Source organism: Rhincodon typus, chromosome 24, assembly GCF_021869965.1.
Source record: "Rhincodon typus isolate 14 chromosome 24, sRhiTyp1.1, whole genome shotgun sequence".
NCBI lineage: Eukaryota > Metazoa > Chordata > Chondrichthyes > Orectolobiformes > Rhincodontidae > Rhincodon > Rhincodon typus.
In genome coordinates, this window is record NC_063355.1 from 33,985,670 (window position 1) to 34,009,124 (window position 23,455).

Here is a 23,455-nt window from a genome sequence, read left to right on the forward strand (position 1 = left end):
TTGATGGACAAATTATTTTTATCAGAACTTTGTATCAAGCAAGTGTTACAACCATCAGACCTCAACGTACAGTGTCTTAGATCTCAATTGGTATCTGTCTGCTGAAGACAGTTTTAAATCAAGTCAACAAGTTTTAAAGATATGCAGTTCATTTGTTTGGCATTAATTATTTTAGTATACAAATGACTTCATTCAATCAATTCTTTAATTAGGGCACCAACATATTATCACATTCACGAGAAAACTATGTTTTTGTAATTAGGAGACTACAAATATCAACTACTGACAATAGATCATAGCACATAAGTTGACCTAATTTATAAGATGACACGTTTTGAAAACAAACTGTATATTTACGCCTATACTTCATACATAAATTGACTCCCTCACTTATCAGCTAATAAATTTATGTTTAGGAGTGGAACTTGCAGCTAATAAATGCAGAGCCATTTTTGAATTTGGAGTGGATCTCAATTTTCTGGCCAAGACAGACATGTTCAGGGGTATACCCACCTTAAATCCACATGTGGGATCAAACAAGCATTACAGGCCCTGTTGCCAAGAAAATTTACAAGGGTTTAAGACTCAGCCACACAGCAGACTGTACATGAGAGCAACAAATAAATATTTGCACATTTCAAAATTGTGACCATTTACAGGCACCAGTGGTTCACATTTTAAAAAAAAAAATTGCAAATGCTGGAAATCAGAAACTTCCAGAAAAACTCAGCAGGACTGCAGCATTTGCGGAGAGAAATCAGAGTTAATGTTTCAGGTCCAGTGACCCTTCTTCAAACTGATGATAGCTAGGAAAATGTTTTTTTTTAATGAGAAGGTAGGGTGGGGAGAGATGGTAAGGAGTAAATGTTAGGTGGAGATAGAACCCAAAGAGATAGAAGAATATTTGGACAGAAAGGAGTGGATAATAGTCAGCCCAGCAGAATGAATAACTACTAATGGGTACTATTAGTGGCTAACAATGGGCTGTGTGTAATAGCAGACCATGTGATAACAAGGCCTGGTGTGTGGGGTTTGGGATAAGGACATGGGAGAAGGTCCCTCAAATCCTAAAATTATCAAACTTGATATTGAATCCAGAAAGCTGTAGAGATCTCAAGCAGAAAATGAGATGTTGTTCTTCCAGCTTGCACTGAGCTTCGCTGGAGCACCGTAGCAAGCCTGAGACAGAGATGATGGCCACGGAACGAGATGATGTGTTGAAATTGACAGCAGCTGGAAGCTCAGGGTTTTTTTTGGGAGACAGAATGTAGGTGTTCTGCGAAGTGCACCCAGTCTATGCTTCGTTTCGCCAATGTATACATGACCACATTACGAGCAGTGAATGCAGTAGACTAGATTGCAGAGCAGGTAAAGCGCTGCTTCACGTGTAATGTATGTTTGGGCTCTGGATAAGATCTTCAGAACTGAAAAAGGGTCACTGGATCTGAAAACATTAACTCTACTTTTTCTCCACAGATGCTGCCAGACCTAATGGGTCCTTCCAGCGATTTCTATTATTGTTTCTGATTTCCAGAATCCACAGTTGTTTGGTTTTTTTGAGATAGATTCTTAATCAGTGGGGAAAATCAAGGGTTACAGGGAAAATGCAGGAAAGTAGACATGAGGAATGTTGAATCAGCCATGAACAATTGAATGTGGAGCAGGATTGAAGGACCAAATAGCCTTCTCTTATTCCTATTTCTTTGGTGTTATAATGGGAAGAGAGAAATGGCACAGAAGCTAAATGATTATTTTGTATCTGTTTTCACTGAGGAAAATCTAATAAATCTCCATGAAGGAGAGGTCCAAGTGGCTAGGGAGAATGAGGAGTTGAAAGAAATTGATCGGCCTGAAAGTTGATGGTCTTCTTTCCAGAATATTGCAGTTAGTGACTACTGAGATAGATGATACCTTAGTGACTATATTCCACAATTCTATAGATTTGGAATGATGCTTGTGGATTGGAAGGTAGCAAATGTCACTCCACTATAAGGGAGCAAGAAAGGGAAAAAAAGGGAACTACAGACCTGTTAGTCTTACACCAGTAATAAGGAAAATGTTAGAATTATTAAAAAAGGATGGGATATATTGACACTTGTTTAATAATGATCTGATTGGCAAAGTCAGCATCAATTTGCGAATGAGAAATCATGTTTAATGAACTTGGTGTAGTTTATTTTTAAAGATGTTACTAACAAAATTGATAAAGGAGAGCTAATGGATGGATGCGCACTTAGATATTCAGAAAGATTGATAAATTCCCCCAGAGGAGGCCAGTTTGGAAAATTAAAGCACATGGGTTAGGAGACAGTGTACTAGCATGGCGTAAGGATTGGCTAACATGGAAAATGGAGAGTAAGAATAAATGGGTAATTCTCGTATTAGCAGGCTGCAACTGGTCGGATATCACAAGGATCAGAATTTGAGACCCAGCTGTTCACAATATACGTGAATGACTTATTTGCAGATGATACAAAGCTAAATTGGAATGTGTGCTGAGAGGATGGTGTAAAGCGACTTCACGAAACTTTGGACAGGCTTAGTGAATGGGCAACAACATGGCAGATGGAATATAAAATGTGGAAAAATGTAAGATTATCCACTTTGCTAAGAGAAACAGACATAGAGCATTTCTTAAATGCTCAGAGGCTGATAAGAATAGATGTATAAAAGGAACTACGTATCACTAAGTCACTGAAAGCTAAAATGTAGGTGCATCAGGTTATTAGAAAGTCTAATGGAATGTTAGCTTTTATTGCAAGAGGATTTGACTACAGGAATAAAGAAAAATCTTAAATTAATTGACAGGAGCTTGATTAGACTACACCTGGTGTACTGTGTGCACTTTTGGTCTCCTTATCTTAAGATACAACTACCGTAGAGGAAGTGCAACAAAGGTTCATCAGACTCGTTTCTGGGATGGCTGGACAGTCCTAAGGTAGATTTTGCAAACTGAACTTGTGTTTTCTGGAGATTCGAAGAATAAGAGATGATCCCATTGAAACTACAAAATACTTAAAGGGATAGACAGGCAAGATGTTTCCCCTGGTTCAGGAGTCTAGAACTAGGGGACACAACTTAGGATGAGAAGAATTTTACTCAGAGTTGTGAACCTTTGGAATTCACTACCACAGTGGGCTCTGGAGATTTAGTCTTTGAGAACGATTATGGTACAGACTGATAAATTTCTGAGTACCAGTGGTGTACAGAGTTATAAGGATAGGGTGAGTAAAAAGCATTGAAATTTTGATCAATCATGATCGCATTAAATGAGGGGGCAGACTCAATGGGCTGAATGGGCTACTCCTGTTCCAGTGTTCTTCTTAGTAATGTACATAAATATACCAATTTGGAACAGGAGTAGGCCATTTCATCTCTCAAGGCTGCACCACCATTTAACAAGACCATGGTTGATCTGATTGCAATCTCAACTCTATATTCCCATCTACTTCTGATAACTTTTCACCACCTTGTTTACCAAGAATCTATTTACCTCTACCTTAAAAATATTGAAAGATTTGACTTCCACTGCTTTTACAGAATGAGAGTCTTGAAAATGTACAACATGCTTGAAAAAAAATTCCTGTGTCTTAAATGAGTGACCCTTTCCTTTTAAATGGTAAACCCTAGTTCTAGATCTTACCTCAAGAGGAAACAGCTTAGGGTGTCCAACTTTTCCTTCTGTAACAACTTGCCAATTCCAGGTATTAGTCTTGTAAACCTTCTCTGAACCAATTCCAATGCATTTCATCCCTCCTTAGTTAAGGAAACTAATCATGTACACAGTACTCCAGATATGGTCTAACCAGTATGCCTTGCGTAACTGAAGCATAACTTCTGTCTTTAATTCCCCTCGCAATAAACATTAATATTATATAAGCTTATTTAATTACCTGCTGTGTACCTGCTTACTTCTTCCAACACAGGTCCCTCCAAGACTAATAACAGCACCTTGACTTCTATTCTGGCAAGTTAAACCAATTCTGCTCAAACTGTGGATCAAACCTTCAGACTGTAATTTAATATTTTGGTCACTGCATTCAACATTATAAATTAGTAAAAGGTTAGGTACATTCCTTCACTAAAATGAAAAGTGAACACAAACTACTTAAACTAATCTCCAGATATCGTGCAAAGTGCAGTACTAACAAAAATTTGAAGCTTTCTTGGTCAGAAGATGTCTACGTTTCCAATAAAACCACAGAAAGAGAGAAGAGCGAGTCTCATTTTAAAGACCGCATCAATTATTGTTCACGGAAACTAAGTTAAGAACCACTCTAATCCTCATATGTAAATATTACTAGTTCACTGTTTTAAAAAAAAACATACAGTTCCACTAGGCTGCTAGAATATATTGTCTTAAGGTATGCATAACGAGTTAAAATTTAAGACTGAACATGAGGCAGCATTAGCTGCTTGCCAAGAGATCTTAAAGCCCATTATGTGATATAAAAAAATCCAGTCCCAAATTTCCTGAAATCAGCCCTTTCCAGTTTCAACAGTGAATTGAAATAAACTCTAGTATAGTCATAAATATACCCAGGTACCAGAAGTAGATATTTTTAGTCCTTTATAACAAATTTTTAAAAATATAACATGAATCAATTCTGCTTGTGACAACCTTTGTTCTCTCTCTAACTGTTTTGTCAAACATTTGTGCTCTCTTTTTTTCACTGCCAATTTGGGAGGTTAAAAATATTTACTGGCTGCAAGAATAATTTCAGTAGACAATCAGCACTTTATTCTAAAGATAAAAAATATTTTGATTAAATGTAAGTGCTTTTGATAAAGCTTTCATTGGTGTTCCTATAGCCTATTCATCAATAGCACTCTCAAGGATTAAAAGCCTTTATTTCTAAATTTTTGCTGTCCTCAATTATCAGAGGTTCTTCCATTATAGGTCTTGGCTATCACAAGCCTTTCAGAAACAAATCAACTTCAATATTAGCTTCCAATCTCCCTTCCTTAATAAGATTTACATCAGTTGAACATTAACCTTTAGAACAACAAGTACACAAACAATACCCTAATATCAAATCTAGTTTCAATGCTATACTATTACATCAGAGTCTGAGCATTTATGCCAAGAATGTTAACCATGGCTTGTAGCATTTAGGGGCAATAAAACATTAAAGTAGGAGGGAAAATGTAAAAAAGGAAAATATAAAAATGTTAATTTGGTGAAAGAAAAGAACTGACAAAGTGCAAATTCTATAATCAGATCTCAGTAATTATCTGAAATTTCTTTTATCAGTTCACACAAATACAAACATAAAAATATAGAACCACCACCACGAATTTGTTACAAGAAGAAACGGTTGTACAATGTCCAAACAGTGGCTTAATGTGTCTAACTTCAAATAACCAGTGTGTTTCAGAAATGATTGGGCACCTTGTAAATTTGAAGACATCAGAGCAAAACAAACAAAAGCATTTGTTTTTTAAAAGATTCTTACTGTATCAATAAATTTGGTACGTACAAGCCATTGTTGTTTAATTGCTGGGTCTTAGCACATTTTAGAAATCGCCTCATCAATATTATTAAAACTTCATTTGAGTACATTTACCCTATCATTAGGACATGCACGCATTGTTTTTAAACTCCGTAACAGTTTCCTATCCAAGACCATGACAATTCTGAAAGGACACTAGGAAATTCACAAGAGATGCAACATGGAGAAAATGAAGGTACAAATCTCCACATACATGGCAAGCACAGATTGCAGATAATAACCCCATGTGAAACTCACAACAGTATTTGCAAAAAATACCATCAGGACATTTAACAGTTGTGTTCCTTCATGACAATAGCTTAACAACGTTCAAAGCACACAGGGCATATTAACAAATTAACAATCACCACAATGAAGGTAAATATTTAATGAAATATAAAACATAAAGTAGCAAAATCACAGTTTACAAAACATTTTATAAATAAGCTATTATAACCTAGTTTAATCAAAATCTTTAAATTGTAAGACACTTTTGAAGTGTGGGGTAGCAGGGGGAGGGGGGGTGGGGCGGTGGGAGGTGGGTGGTGGGTGCAGTTTGGTAGATGTATACAATTCAAATGTTTCAGGTATTATTACCACCGCCACAATCACAACCAATGAAATTGTATTAAAGGCAAATCCAAGGGTTTCAAAAAACTATTTTTAAGGAGAACAGCACAAATTTACTACAGTACTTCGTTTTGGAAAATTTGCAACAGTATTAAGTTAGATATATTCCCATCGTCCAAAGTAATCCATATATTTCTACTCTCAACAAATGAGAATTTGGACTACATCACATTTCTAGAAGGTGAGCCTAGAACAAAAACAAAGAAACACAGTAAATACTCATGAACATCTTGCATATTTTCTTCTTCTCCCAAATATAGCAACTCATGGAAATGTAGTTCTAATGGTTTAGTCATCCTCCGATCTTGGACATTCTTCACTTTAAAACCTGCACACATTCAGTGTCAAAAACAGATAAAGGCAATTCTAACCTCTTCCATCTGCATATTCAGCAGGGATCAAGGATTGTAATTAGGAGTAAAAGATGCAGAGAACAAATACAACACCCTTATCCACTTCAGTGAACTCAGTAAATGCGGCATAGACTATGAAATGAAGCTGCAACCTTGTATTGTATGGGTCTTAGCAATGTGCTGAAACCACAGGGACATTAAGATTTTCTTTTGTAGCACCATGTAGATGTTTCTTGTATCAATTCCTTCAAATGTGTCCATCCACAAACAGCACTATAGCTGTATGTTTCTTGCACTTTCCTTTGTTATTACTTGCTATCTGTACAGATGAACAAATCTATATGCAGGTATTTCTAAGTTGGAAATGATAAACAATCACATGGAAATACAATATCAGTAAAATCTTTAACATGTACAAAACTGTTTAAATTCTAAACAACAAAATAATACAATTTGTATACTGCAAAATTCCTGTTTCAAGAAGCCAATGATGCATCATAACTAAACATACGTTTGTAAAATACTTTGGTAACATCAATTATTTGGAACAACTTTTACCAAACAAATTAAAAGCTATTCTCATTGGAGAGTCACATTCGAGTTTGGACCTTAACTTACTGCATCAGGAATATCCACACTTTTAAAAGGAAGACAATGGCTTAGTGAGTCAAAACTGTATTAAATTGTTTTATGATCAGAGAGAATCATATTTCCAACATAATGACCCCAAAAAGTACGAGATTGGTGAGATGCATGAAAAGGGTTTAAAAAAAATCAGCCCCAAGGAATGTCTTTTCTAATTAAAATTTGTATATTTATTGGTGAATCATTCTTAATCACTCTAAAGATCACAGATTTGCAAAAAAGAAAATTCAGGATATCCAAAAACCAAAACTGACTGAAAATTGACAAAATACCCTGGTTCTGTTCCATTTGAAGTGCTGGTTCTATGATCCTATTGTTGCTCACATTTTTCCAAATTAACCCATTTTAACATGGAAACTTTGTAGTCTCCATGCTCAGCTTCATTAACACACTGCTATTTCTCAGGTGTTCACTGAAGTCCAAGTACATTTTCCCAACAAACCACTCGCAAATGCTACTGCAATCCTCATTCTGGACCAAAAAAAAGTCCTAATTTCTTTCCAACTATATCCACAGCATAGATGATGACCATCTCGCATGAAGTCGTAAACTAATAATATCTATTTTATTGGCAGAGTCAAGTTTTCTCAAATGAGCCTAATTACCTTGTGTAAGTTCATTGTCTTGTGCCTCTTTTTCTTTCTTCGGCCACATGCTACACGTAAACAGAAGACAACAAGAGCAAGCAGAAGCAAAATGTAACTGGACTTCAGTAAGTGCTGACTGCAAAGAATACGGTCCTCCTACAGAGAGAAAAGAAAAATCACAAAATATAAATGGCAATGTGAATTAATCTGTCTCCGCTCCTTGATGGATAAAGAAACCAGTCAGTTTAGAAGTAACTCAGACAGTAGAAGGTTGCAGCCTCAACTAAAATCATTGCAGTGATACAATTTTTTTTAAATGTCCCTGGATTTGAAAGGGGAAAGACAAATTTCTGTTGTAATTCATGAGAGTGGTCAACTGGTTAAGATACCAGCTGGTGATTGGGCAAGAATCTCAACATGAAGAATCACCATTCAGCAGGAAAGACAGGGAAAGAATGGCAAAAAATAGTTTATTAATGAAAGTGAGATAACAAGGTGTAGAGCTGGATGAACACAGCAGGCCAGGCACGCTGACGTTTCGGGTCTGGACCCTCCTCTGATGCTGCCTGGCCTGCTGTGTTCATCCAGCTCTACACCTTGTTGTCTCAGAATCTCCAGCATCGGCAGTTCCTACTATCTCTTAAATAATGAAAGTATCACTTTCTAAAGCCCTCAACCTGAAATAATTCAAATATATCTGAAACATATTTAATATGATCTACCAAACTTAATGTTTAAATGCTATTATGTTCAAAACTGGAATTGTAGCCACCAGTAAACACTGACGCGACAATCAACGATGATTCTAATGAAATTCCACCACACTTTGCTGCCAGTATACTAGACAGATGATAATTAGACTGGGACTCAGTCTAACCCCAAATCTGCCAGGTGGTCGCAAGGAAATATCCTTCATCCATCCCTTACTAAGGCACTGGAGGAAAGCATTGCAAAGCTCAAAAACACTAGCCATTTCTTCATCCTGATTTTCTGATTTCTTCATTTGGGCACTGCAGATGTGCTATACATAACTGAAGGATTGCAGATTACAGGACCAACTTGTGAAATTAAGTTGTGGCAGAGGTCAAGGTCAGAATTACTTGACATATTCACCGGCCATATTGTCCCACAGATGTCTGGGCCCTCTACATCTATATGGGATAGGTAGAAAAAAGCACCCAACTTCCTCATTGACACCCTAAAAACCTACAGTGATTGTACCAGTTACTCTCAGCAAATAATCTGCAAGACATTTTCACTAAACATCTACACATGGAGCTTGCATAAGTTAATACAATTCAATACATTGAGACGTTATTTAAAGGATCACATATAATAAATACATTCCTTTAAAAAAAAAACTTTCCAAACTTACACCTGTAATTTTTTTTCTGTCTTTAGTTTCTTGAGTCCTGCACCATCTTCTGACATGGTTCATGGACCTCTGTTCATAAGAAGATCTGCAGTAGACTTAAATTTCTGATTCCCCTCCACCTTCTCTGTGAGCAAGAACCCAGCTGCTATACTACACTTTGCTCTTTTGTCATGATGAATCAGAAATTTGATGCATGGGTCATTTTGCAAAGAAGTGACTGATTTACATACAAAATAACATAGGTAAGGTTTGTTATATTATAACATACTTTAGCAAATTGGTGATAACCAAAATAGATGGAGGTAGATTTTTCTATTTCTAACTCTTACCTTTGACAGCACAATGGTAAATTTAGGTTCAGGTTTATACTGTGCCTTGTAGCACTGAGCAGAAGTGTGACCTTGTGAAGGTGTCTTCTCTGAATTCTTTGCTAGTGTATTCTGATACAATAATGCATCTGTGAAATTTTCTAAGTTACAGGAGGGAAAGTATCTGACAGAAACAAAAGATGAAAATGAATAAAATTTCATCAACAAGGATGAGTTTTACCAAACAAGATACCACATGGCATAAAGCAAAACAGAAAGCTAGAATGATGGCTGAGATTGTAAAATTTCTCACAGAGTACATCACTTAAAAGTGCAATATTAAATAATGATGTAGTATTATTTGCAAAGAAAAAACCTGTTCGCAATCGGTACAGACAGTTTCTATCATTTATATCATCTACTCTGGTCAATTATTTCTATCATCCCTTTGCCATTCTCAAAGATAGCAATTACAGAAGTACAAAAATACCATATTAAGTGCACTGGTTATTTTGGGCAGACTCAGTTATTCAATTCAACAGTTTGCATTAGATCAACATGCAATAAACATCCAAATTACAAGATCCCAGTCATCAGAGACCTGTTAAACTACTTCGCACTGATTGCAGCTGTAAAAGGGATTAGAAAAAGGAAATTAATTAACCTCATCACAAACATGGACATTGTACACAAGATGGTTGGAGCTGCTGAGGGTAAGACAGTAGCTTAGTAAAGGAGATAACAAGGTGTAGAGCTGGATGAACACAGCAGGCCAAGCAGCATCAGAGGAGCAGGAAAGCTGACGTTTCGGGTCGAGACCCTTCTTCAGAAAATGACCTTCTCCAGCATCTGCAGTTCCTACGAGCTTAGTAAAGGACTTCTGTTTTTCAGAATGTACAGTTGCAAATTTATAGACACACTGAATAGCATCAACTTTGACAATTATCTTTTTTGGTGGGGTGGGGCAAGATACAGAGAAAAGAGAAGGGAGAAAGAGAGATAGAGCAGGCCAAGGAGCACTTGTGCACTAAATTCAATTTCTATCCACCCTCTGTCAGCATCAAGGAGTCGGCTGAAGGACTTGGCAGGTTTGATTTTAATCCCTTTGACCATGATATTCCACATGAACCAACATCAATTGATGACATGGCTGTGATGACAAGGACAGTGAATGGGACCTGGAAGAGATCATGGTAATGCTGCCATATGTATATTCAATGTGTTTGATATTACAGAGCAACATCCTGAAATAAGCTAGAGTTGTATATGCTAAGAATGGTGAGCTAAATTTTTCATCCATATGGTCAGAATAACAGCAGTCCTGCCATGAATTACAGAGTCCTGGCAAGAATTACAGAGTTCTTTGCGGGAAACAAACAGGAATGGAGAAAAACTGCAGAAAGCCACAACTCAAACAGGATTGGGGATACTTGTGCATGAAACACAGAATTCTAGCATACAGATGCAGCAGGTGATCAGGAAGGCTTTTGTAATGTTGGCCCTTATTTCAAGGGGTTTGGAGTATAAGAGTAGAGAAGTCTAACTGCGACTGTACAAGGCGTTGGTGCGATGACATCTGGAGTAGTGAGAGCAGATTGGTCCCCTTGTTTAAGGAAAGACATCGTTTCATTGGAGGCAATTCAGAGAAGTTTAATGGGTTGATTCCTGGTATGGATGGATTGTCTTACGAGCAAAGGCTAAACAGGTTAGGACTCTACTCATCTGGCATCCATATGTCAAATTGGCATTCATCTATAATTATCACCACTGTTTTCTTGAATACAACCTCACTGTTTTCATCTACTCTCCTGACTATTACAGTCAGTCTTGCTCATACATTTTTCAGACATATCAATATAGTAATGGAAACCTAGTTAAATGTACGGTGGGTGTATTTGCAACAGATGTTCATCAATAATAAATTATACGATATTTCTAAAGTGTCATACCTAACACAGATTTGTATCCATGCTCCCCGATCCCTCACTTTCAGTTATTGCAAGTTGCTCAGCTTTTTAATGCATTAGTTCAATAATGTATAATATAAAGTTTCTGAGAAAAGAGTGGGAAATCTTCAAATTTCTGACTGAACCAAAAAGCAAATAAAAACAAAAGACAGACTTCTCTCAAGTCACTTTTCACTGACCTCGCCTGGGGAAGTACATGTGCAGATGCAGACATTGTGATGCATGTAAGGGTACTCATGTTATTTGTGGAGTTTATTTGTGAAAGGTAATGTTCAGGTGGCCATGGTGAAATCAACATGATATTAATAACCTCCTTTGCTTTAGAATCTGAAACAGAAAGAAACTGGCAGTAAACAAGCGGTCAAAAACAATGCCAATAGCTTCTAATTAAAAACTGCTTAAAACTTTAGTGAGGGGAAGGGTTGGACACAATAAATAGAACAGTGATTTTAGTTACCACAATGTCATATTTTCTAGCCTTTTTGGGTTTTTATGCAGAACTGGATAGAAGATCCACAATTTACAGGACATAGATTTAAGAGAACAAATGTAAATTAGTCAAATTTATAGATAACACAAAAATTAATTAGGGTAGAGGGTAGACTGTGTACAGAGGAAGCAATTGTAACCTACTACTTGTATTACGGTGTGCCCTCTATAAAGTCATATCCTTTTTTACAATGGAGACTGATCCAAAGTAAGGAGCTATTAGAAGTTATCAAAAGCTTTGACAAAAAGAAAATGCGCATTTATCCTAGTTTTAATCAACAGCCTGAGATTTTCTATCAATTAAAATAATGCAGAAGCACAAAATTATAGTTGCCCTAGGTTGTTGGTTCAGTAGAGACTGCCACTGTACATTTAACACTTACCTTCCAGCCCCAGCAGGTTTCCATTTACCACAGCATGGAGACGAGTTATGTCACTAGAAAATCTTTTTAATGGTTCCTTTGAATTATAGGTGATCGGCAGTAGTAGAGATACACTCTCTGATGTGTCTCGGGTAAAAGCAATAGTGGTTACGGATTGTCTTGTTGTTGTATGAGCTAAAGGATCTGGGTCTGGTCGTCTTCTTACAGAACCCCGTCCAAAAGGTAGAGGTTCTGTGCTAGTCTGCCACAGGCTTTCATTTTCAGGCCGACAGAATTCTAGTTTACTGAGAGATTGCAGAACTGCATTCCATGTCTACATCAAAAAATAACAAATAGATTTACTTAGGACTTCTCATTTAAAAATTAGTGCTTCTCACCAACATCAAATCTTAAGCTGCTTCCTCCCTCAGCCTCTCAACATACTGAGTGAAGTTCTGGTATGATATCTCAGCCTTGATGAATCACTCATAGGGCAATTGTTTATGCCAGTTGAGACAAATGTTGTCCCAAAATTAACTAGGTTTTCACAATCAAAATTGTGTCTACCATATGTAAACAATTCAGGCATGTCACTAGATAGCAATGGGAATGTGATCAAGAACACAAATCCTAGACGATCTCTCTCCCATACCACTTTAGCTGTTTATGGCACTAAGTGATACTGGAATGTTCCAGATTTCTTCACTGAGCTACACTATGTTGATCGTAGCTAGGTGAAGTGCCATAATTGATCTAACCTCCTTCTTCCCTAGAACATTAAGTTTCGGCTCCCAATTCTCATCATTATCCTGTGATTATGCTGCATGCTATGATTTCAGTTGCAGGGGTCTTAGTTGACTAGATTGCTAGCCATCACCACTACAGATCACATATGAAGTATGGGAAGAAAGGCTGGCTTGCAGAGGACTGTCAGCTCCTATGAAGCCACACTCCAGCACAAATCAGTGGTCTCCAGTCATGAAGAAAGTTGCAAGGCAGTAGGGGGAGACAAAAGATTGATAGGTCAAGAAGTCCTTCCTGTCTCCATTTTCTGAAGGCACAATTTTTCTGTGTGTAGCTGTGTTGCACCATCAGTCCGCCTGAAACTCATCAAGACATTATCCTTCATGCTTTGATTAAACAGTAAGCATCACAAAAGATTTTCATGAAGGGCAGCAGAGCCAAGTTCAGTCCTGTCCTCATCCCAACATCTACACGGACATGCTATCCAATAGTCTTATTTAAAAGTATTTAGAAATTGGAACCAGACCTAATTTATCGAAGGGAAATTGAAAAGCTTATGCTGGATTTATATACCTTTCACATCCTCAGGAAGTCTCAAAATGCTTCACAGATGTGAAAAATGCTACATAAATGCAAATTTGATGAAACACAATGAAGCACTTTTACAGTGTAATCCTGTTTTCAAACATTTGTTCATGGATGTGGGCATTATTGGCTAGGCCACCATTTATTGCCCATCCAGCAGTTCAGAGTCAACCACATTAGGGTCTGAAGTCACACGTAGGCCAGATCAGGAAGGCTTTTGTTTCTTTCCCTAAAGAATATCAGTGAATCAGATGGGTATTTACAACAATCGACACGATTGCCATTAGGCAGGTTTTTATTAAATTCAAAATTCATCATCTGACAGGATGGGATTCAAACCCACGTATCCAGAACATGGGTCTCTAGTATACTATTACAGTGGACATTACTGCTCTGTCACTACCTCTTTTGTCAACAAACACAGCAGTTGTTTATCGAAGTAAACACACAGTACTGGAGTGGTCTATTCCTGATGGTGCTAAGATTTTAATGCTGGCAGAGCAAATGTAGTCATTAAGTCATTATGGCAAGGGCAGCCCTGCTCATCATTGCATCTTTCACATCCACTTGACAGAGCACACAAGTCTCTATTTAAACATCATATCTGGAAATTTGAAGGGGCAGAAGAGATTACACGGTTGGGGATGTAATCCAAGACTATGAGATACAACTACGACCACTGATCCTTGGCTTACATAGAGGCCAATTGTAGTTGTGGTCTTGTTATCATAGCTCATACGAACTAATTTAGCACAGGCCAGGGATCGTCTTCAGGGGGGTTAAGAAAATAAAACTTCAGTAACTTTCATTAGTAACATACAGGGCACAGGCTATAACAAACAAGAGTTATGTTAATTGCAACAATGCAGCTCCCAAAATGTCCAATTGCAGGTGCAAGTGCAAAAGGAAAGCTGATGATGTACTTCAACAATTTTACATTCTCATTTACCCCATGAACTCCATGTAGGCCGAGAGGAGAAATTTGGCCATGGGGCTCTGCTTTACTAGTTATAATTTGTTTCATCATTGCAATTACCTGAGGCACATCAGGATTGGAGACTTCATGTGACTGAATGTAGATCCCAAGACTGAAGAAAGCGATGCCTAAAGAGCTGATGCTCAAAATAAATAAAATCATTGGTGGTCGGTGGAGAACAAAATACTTCACATTCTCCAACAGATGCCATGATACCATGGTGACAGCTGGTTACAACTAGATTAAAAACAGTTTAAGCACATTGAACCAGATGAGTCAATGCTGGCAACATCTGTACATATAACAACAGCATTTACATAAAACATGAGTATATCTTTTCTAGTTCATTTGCTAAATGGTGTTCAAGTTCACAGACTGTTCACCAACTGAACAAATGATCTCATATCAAAGACTACAGCATACTGGAGCTGGCAGAATATGAAATTCACTAACTGTTTAATTTTGCTTTTGGAGCAGTGTCTAATTTCAGATTAGGTCACCTCCCATTGGCACTGCAGACAGTAGAATATTTTCTGGACCTTGGGATGACAACCATAGACTGGCTTCCCACTGCTCTCAGCACAATCTGTTCAAATCCAGTAACCTGCATCAATAGTCCACCCATGAAGTAAAATTCAACTCTCTCTCAATATGCCCAATCCAAGCTCCAAACATGCTAACTTCTGTTTTGATGGTTTGTGGTTCTTTTGCCATATCAGGAAGTTTTTCAAACGTATTTGGAAAAATCACATATTACTGCTATCTCGATAAAATGTCCATGCACCTGTACTTAACAGAAAAGGTCTGAAAACTGTCTAATGTAGGTTCTTTGCTTGACTTCACTCCAGAATGTTTGGGAGAAAGCATAACATATTTCAATATTCTGGGATATTTTAATATTTAAGAAGTGGTATGTTAAAGGAATAGAATTTAAGCAGATGTCAATTTTTGAAGAGGTCAAGGCTCTTAACAATACTGAAGATTAGCTGATGTATCTGGCAGACAACATAACAGGCTAATTTCAGTCAGGTATCCTGAACAAATTTGTAAAAAAGCTCCCAAGTCAGGCAACAACACACTTCTCAGCCAGTGCTGCAGTTTTTGATTGGAGAGGGGCAGTGATGATGATGTGATTGTAAACAGAAAAAAATTATTGCTTAGTTTATTAGTTACTTTTCTTTTTTGTGCTTTTCTCAGTCATGGCTACTACCTCAGCTGTAGAATGATGGAAGAAAAATAACCCAACCACAAACAGATCTCATTAGACCAACTTCCCTGTAACTCATATAACCGTTATACCCACTGCACCTGGGTCAGTGCTGTTTGGTCTGAAGCACAGATAGCCTTCCGTTGACAAGAAAACCAGATCTGTGTACTTCACTGTGAAAGTACAAGTGTTTCCACTGGAAAAAAATCAACATTGATTGAATCTGAAAAGTACAAATAGCAACTTACACTTCATTGCTTTGCATGCTACTGCAACAGCAATGATACATCACCCTGATGCTAAATGTGTACAACATCTAATCCAGCCAGCATTTCTGATATTCAGTTCCATTACTATAATTCCTACTGTTAAGCAATTCAAATTTGTACATTTATCTTCTTTTACCTGAATTTTGCCACACATCAAGTCTATAGAAAGATTTAAAAATTTATTTAACCTATATTTTTTTAAAAATGCCCTTACCAGCATGTCTTTACAAACTACTACAAACTGATCTCCTTTCCGTCTTCAAAGTCCTTGAATCTATTACTGCCTGCTATAACCATGCATATATTTCTTATAAGTCGACGTGTGAATCACTTCAATCTCATTTCCGTCCCTTCCACAGTATCAAAACAACTCAAAGTCACAAATGACATCCACTATGTTAACAAAGGTAAACTATCCTTTCCTATCCTTCTCAATCTGTCTGCAGGCTTTGACACAATTGACCACAACATTCTCTTCGGAATGCCTCTCCAAAATCATCCGGTTGGGCAGACCGCATTCACTTGATTCCATTCTTTTCTATCTGATCAGTTGCCAAGCCTTTACCCCTAATGTTTGCTAACAACTCCCCCATTTCACATCTTTATGGTGTCCTTTGGCAACATTACTAAAGGCAGTTCTTTTTTTTTTAAACACGTGCAGTGATGATGGCACCCAACTATTTGTCACCACCTCATGTACAATGATGACTGTTATACTTCAAAAAATAACTATTTAAACAGAACTCAAGTTCACACTTTTATAATCTCAGAGTTTAATTTCTGTTAGCCACACTGTATAAAACTCACCCCACTGATTACTAGCTCCCCATATTAAACACAATTAACTCTATGCCCATCAACCGTTCCCTCATTCCACTGGATTTCAGACATTCTTTTATATTAGATGATAACAGACTCCCTTTTTTAATTTTTAGAGACATCTGCAATAATAAAAAGAACTAAAATGACAATAGATTATATTCCCTTTTTTTGCTTTGCATAGTAAGGTCCTAAGGAACTTTTTCCCAGCATGTCCAGGAACTTAAAACATACCGCTTTCATTATAAAACAGATAGTTGACTTCTGCTAAGTACCCATCTCAATTTATAGATCACTCCATTGTTCACTATCTATTTTAAAACTGCAACATCGATCTTCAGTCTTTTTTCATTCACATATTTTGTTTAGTGTGCGTTATTCCATTGTGACTTCATGACAATGAAGCATTCAATGAGTATTGCTGCTAAATCTCTTTAGAATTTCTTCCAATATTTTTGCTAAGAAACAATATCATAACTTGTGAATTGCCAAGAGCAAGAGTCTCTACCACTAACATTTTTTTTTACTGCTCTTCCAATCTTTTTAGCTTCTTAACCCAAAGGGCAACATTTATCTCCCTTTCCCACAAAAATTATCAATTCGCCTGCACTCGAGAACCCATCAGACATATGGACAAGGAGAATCACAAAATACAAGTTTCATGCTCCTGGCATCTTTCAATGAAAATTTCAAAATACAATAGCTTCATTTTTAATGTTCTCAATGTTATCTCTGCTTAAATAATTTTTCAGTCACATTCATCTCTAATAATTCAAAACTGGCACCTGATATTCTTTGGCTGCCCAGACAATTCAGCTCTCCAATTAATTTCACAATTCCTCCATTTCAAACCAAATGCTAAATTGGAACTGTATCACTGTTTTTTCAATGTTACTGAGTCAAAATCCCTGAACACTCTCCTTAACAGCACTATGGGTACACCTAGAGTCAGACTTCAGCAGTTCACCACTATCTTTCAACAGCAATAAATACTGACCCAGCCAGCAATGCCCACATTCCATGAATGAATTAAACAAACTTCATTCTAGCAGCACCCATAACAAAAATATTTACATTCTTGGGTGAGGACATTAATTATATTATCTGTGCCTCTGGTTCTCTCTTTTTCACACAATTCAAGGTCCTGTATATCAATGGAATAGAGGATAAAAATAGGGACATCTTGCTAAAACCATACAAGGCATGAGTTAGACCACATGTAGAATATTGTGAATTAGTACTGAAGGCAGTCCAGAGAAGATTCACCAGGTTGATTCTGGGTCTGCTGGGATTTTCTTAACAGGAGAAGTTAATTGGTTGGGCTTGAACTCATGGGAATTTTGAAGAAGGGCAACCTTATTGAAACATACAAGATTCTTAGGGGACTTGACAGGATAGGTTTTGAGAGGTTGCTTCCCATTTTGGGAGAGTCTTGAACCACAGGACATAATCTCACAGTAAGGGTTTGTTCATTTAAACAGATTATGAGGAATTTCTTTTCGCAGAGGGTGGTGAATCTGTGGAATTCTTCTGCTGCAGGAGGCCGGGTTGTTAAATATATTCAAGATCTAGATAGACTTTCAAACAGTAAGAGAAGGAAAGGTTATGGGGAAAAGGCAGGAAAGTGAATTTGAGGATTATCAGATTGGCTATGATCTCATTATATGCCACAGCAAACTTGATGGGCTGAACAACCTATTTCAGTTCCTATATTGCATGATTCAAAATTTAAATGTGCAATGTTAGGTTTACGGCCTTAAGTGCTATGTTTTCTATTAGAACTCGTGTTATGGCTTGCATTATAGAATACACTCAGTAAGAGCTTATAAATTTGATAATCTACCTGAGAATCTGAACACAGCTGCTGCAGTCTGTCAAGGTAATTACAATTACACAAAATGATAGTGAAAGACATAGGCCAAAAGCCTTCCTTAATTAATTCACAATTTCAGTGTTGATGCGGAAGGTGCTAATTGAACCCAAATGCATTTTGGTGAAGAGAAGAGAAAATCTAACAGATAGTGGTTTCTAGATTATTGTTGGTGCTTCCCACTCCAATCCAACTCTCCAGTTTATAAGTAATATTAACAAGTAAGCTTTTGAATGCCAGAAACAAGCATAAATAAACATTAACATTGAGCAATATTAGGAATGAACTAACCTGATGATATCAAAGTTTGGTTTCCTGATCAACAATACCTTTGCATGTTTTGCCACCAGTCTTAAATTAGATACCTCTTCAAAGATTGAGAAATCTTCACAAAGGAGATGTCAACAATCAAATATCATTGCACTGGCAAGAAAATAATCATTGAAAAAAAGAAGTCACAATGGTAAACTGCATCATTGAAAATAAAACACTGCTCCAGTTTCAAAGTGCTAAGAACCCAAACTACACAGCTTTCTCCTTGAGGTTTATGATATTGCTGTAATTTTCATTAGATTTCCATCTTTAGTAATTTTTAATTCATCAACCGCTGTTACATAATAAGTGAACTTGCAGTAATGACATTGGAACAGTAGGCCATTCAACCTCTCGAGCCTGTTTCACTATTCAATGAGATCATGGTTGATCTGTGGCCCAACTCTATATACCTGCCTTTGACCTATATTCCTTAGTACCTTTGATTTAAAAAAAATTTTCAGATTTAAAATGAGCAACTGATCCAGCATCAACTGCCGTTTGTGGATTAGAGTCCAAATATTTACTACCCTTTGTGCATAGAAACGCTTAAAATCTTTCCTGAATGGTCTGATCCTAATTCTCAGACACTGAATCTTAGTTCTAGGATCTCTAACCAATGTAAATAGTTTATCTTTATCTACCCTGTCTTTTCCTGTTAATATATTGAAGACTTTGATCAGATCACCACTTAACCTTCTAAATTCTGGAGAAAACAGGTTAGATTTGTATAATAACCAAAAGAACTGCGGATGCTGTAAATCAGGATTTGAATAATCTCTCCTCACAACTTAACCCTGAAGTCCAGGTTGGACATCACTATTGGTAACTCCAGAGATAAAGTTAATGATGTCAGAATAGGATGATGGTACAAAGTAATGAAAGTTAGAGAATATAAAATGACTCTCAAAGCAAATAAAAAACATTGTTGCAATGACTATAAATGTTGTTGTTATCTCAATGATGTTCAAACTGTTTAAACATTTTTTTAAAAAAAATTGACATTTCCTGAAATAAAAGCATTAAAATGTTGGAACTTTTCTTCTAGGTGTGCAGAGGTATTTTTAAGGCATGTCTCATACTTTTTTTAGCATTCAGTTTTCCTTTGTTTTTCAAGCATCTGAATGGAGCAAAATATGATTCTTTTACATGAGGTTTGGGGACATGCTACAATCATCAGTTTACAATGCTCTGGGTTTACACAAAACACAGGCAATTTCAAAATAAACCATGGAAACATTTGATTTAGGGCATCAACTAGGAATCTCCCTAATCCGTTCGGAAATTTTCATCAGCTCCACAGGAACGAGGTCTCAAATCTGCATCAGTAGCAGATGTTAAATTCAACATAAAAACTGTTTTAAGATCATAAGATGTAGTTACAATGAATCTTCCACAATTGTTTTTGGCATTTATAGTTCACTGCTCAAGGTACATTGCTAAAGGAAGGCCTATGAAATAACGTAAACCTAGCTTCTGTTATGAAAGATATATTGATTAAAGTTTCTCGAGCTTCATTTATTTCGGTAGAACTGCTGGGATAAGACACATATACACAGGGAGAATCAGACAGCAGTCATCCTTCGGATAGCCACAAATAAAGGCTTTGGAGCGTATTGTTCCATTTATCCCCCTGCAACCTCTACTGAGCTATGGTGTTTGCAGCTCCACTGCAAATTCCGTTTCCTTTCTAGAAAATTACTAGGGTACAAATCCTATTTCTATTGATTTCAATGAGACACATTACAACATTCATAGCATATTTCCTGCAGAATACTCAGACCCAAGTTCATGAAAATCTCTACGTCGAGTTCTTAATTTTAATTCTGTTTTCATGAGAAGCAAAAGGATGAGGACACACTACCTTTTGTCAGAGATCTTGGGACAAACAAAAAGAAGGACGAGAGCCATTAGATACAGCTCAACATTAAGCCACACTAGCATGATCTCTGTGGGTCACTTATGGCCAGGCCCTGATCTAGATCTTGACTGGGATTCTGAGTTGCTATCCTGCCCTGTGTCTTTAAGACCATTGATCTGTACAAGAACATTCAGCTAACAGTCCTCTCTATTTCAAATACTGTTTTACATCTGTAATAAAATGTGACACTTTGGAATTAGGTATCCATTTTAAAATAGTTGTAAACTAGATGCCAAATATATATTGAATTTGTTTCCATGTAGAGTATGAAATTTACGGTGAGGAGACCATAAGGCATTACCTGACCCAGTGGGCTGTCCAACTTTCAGTCCAACTCTTAAACCTATCCACCAGAACTGGGTTTGCTCAACAGCCTGAATTGATTGAATATCAAAAGTAGACCTCAAGTAGTTTTTCAAAAGAAGTACAAATTGGCCACATATGACTTCACTTCTAAGCTGGAAGTTCTAGCATCAGCTTGAACGTAACCAAAATTCTATGACTCATATTTCAGTGGTGAACAGATTAGACTAAAAGTATTGTACAGGAATAAATCAATCGAGACAAATAGTTTCTTAAAAAAGACATGACCTGTGTGGATATGTAAATAAAAGTACTTTCCTTCTCTGTTTATTTTTGTTTTGATAACGTGAAGATGAAAATCACTTCAGGCTCCTTTATTTTGAAAAAGTTCAAAAACAGACTTCAGTTGCGCATCATAAATATCAAAAGCCACATTAGAAATGTACCACATTGAACTAAGATCTTACAAAAATGTATTTACACAAAAGAAGAAAACACCCACAACGTCAGCTGTGATTACTGGATGACAAGTTATACAAGCTTTCAGAATCTGTAGCCAACTGGAATATGCCAGCTGTTGTTTCTAACATCCCCTTTCTTAGTGCAAGGTACAGTACACAGTACAAATACTCACGGGAATGAAACTGTTTTTGAATACAGCAAATGTATTAAATTATTAATATCATAGAATCAGAACCCAACAGTGCAGTAAGAGGCTATTTGGCACACTGAGCCTGCACTAACCCTCCATCCACCTAGACTCAGCCACCTACCCTACCCGTAATCCCAACTGTACTATGGCTGATCAACCCGAACTGCACGGCCCTGGACACTACAGACAATTTACCCTGGTCAATCTACCTAAGCTGCACATTTTTGGACTGTGGGAGGAAACTGAAGCACCTGGTGGAAACCCACACAGACGCGAGGAGAACATGTAAATTCCATACAGGCAGTTGCCAAAGCTGGAGTCAAACCTGGATTCCCTGGCACTGTGAGGCAGCTGTAATAACCAGAGCCATTGTGCCACCCTCAATATAGTTACATGCATGATTGAAGATTCACTGACTGCAAAAATGGTTCCTACTTATTATCTTTAGTTTCTTGCAAACTATTGAAATAGCAGTAGTGTCTAGATGTTCAAAAATCCAAGATAACTTTCGGTTCATTCAGAGTTAGCTGTTCTCATGGAGTCATAGAGATGTACAGCACAGAAACAGATCCTTCAGTCCAATTCATCCATGCCAACTAGATATCCTAAATTAATCTAGTCTCATTTGCCAGCATTTGGCCCATATCTCTCTAAACCCTTCCTATTCATATACACATCCAGATGCCTTTTAAAAGTTGCAATTGTACCAGCCTCCACCACTTCCTCTGGCAGCTCCCTCTGCGTGAAAAATTTGCCCCTTAGGTCCCTTTCAAATCTTTCCCCTCTCTTAAACCTATGCCCTCTAGTTTTGGACTCACCCCTCACCCCAGGGAAAACATCTTGCCTATTTACCCTATCCATGCCTCTCATGATTTTATAAACTTCTATAAAGGTCACCCCTCAGTCTCTGACACTCCAGGGAAAATGCCCTAGCCTATTCAGCCTCTCCCTATAGCTCAAACCCTCCAACTCTAGCAACATTCTTGTAAATCTTTTCTGAACCTTTTCAAGCTTCCCATCATCCTTCCTACAGCAGGGAAATCAGAACTGCATCAGAGATAGTAGGAACTGCACATGCTGGAGAATCTGAGATAACAAGGTGGAGAGCTGGATGAACACAGCAGGCCAAGCAGCATCAGAGGAGCAGGAAGGCTGACGTTTCGGGCCTAGACCCTTCTTCAGAAATGGGGGAGGGGAAGGGGATTCTGAAATAAATAGGGAGAGGCGGATAGAAGATGGGTAGAGGAGAAGATAGGCGGAGTAGACAGGTCAAAGAGGCGGGGATGGAACCAATAAAGGTGAGTGTAGATGGGGAGTTAGGGAGGGGATAGGTCAGTCCAGGGAGGACGGACAGGTCAAGGGGCGGGATGAGGTTAGTAGGTAGGAGATGGGGGTGGGGCTTGAGGTGGGAGGAAGGACAGGTTAGGGAGGCGGGGACGAGCTGGGCTGGTTTTGGGATGCGGTAGTGGGAGGGGAGATTTTGAAGCTTGTGAAATCCACATTGATACCATTGGGCTGTAGGGTTCCCAAGTGGAATACGAGTTGCTGTTCTCCCCTCCCCTTACCGCATCCCAAAACCAGCCCAGCTC

At 37.6% G+C, this 23,455-nt stretch overlaps 1 protein-coding gene across 1 annotated transcript in view; it reads right to left on the reverse strand.

The window, feature by feature from the left end:
* Positions 1-23,455, reverse strand: part of zgc:158398 (uncharacterized protein LOC568894 homolog) — a 35,386-nt gene continuing 11,931 nt past the window's right edge. The window contains exons 2-8 of the mRNA XM_048611423.1: positions 18,970-19,101; positions 14,574-14,750; positions 12,230-12,542; positions 11,537-11,684; positions 9,412-9,574; positions 7,726-7,863; positions 1-6,309 (exon numbers count right to left, since the gene is read on the reverse strand). Of these exons, the coding sequence (XP_048467380.1) occupies positions 6,289-6,309; positions 7,726-7,863; positions 9,412-9,574; positions 11,537-11,684; positions 12,230-12,542; positions 14,574-14,732 (942 nt within the window). The 5' untranslated portion in view covers positions 14,733-14,750; positions 18,970-19,101 and the 3' untranslated portion in view covers positions 1-6,288. The remainder of the gene's footprint in view (positions 6,310-7,725; positions 7,864-9,411; positions 9,575-11,536; positions 11,685-12,229; positions 12,543-14,573; positions 14,751-18,969; positions 19,102-23,455) is intronic.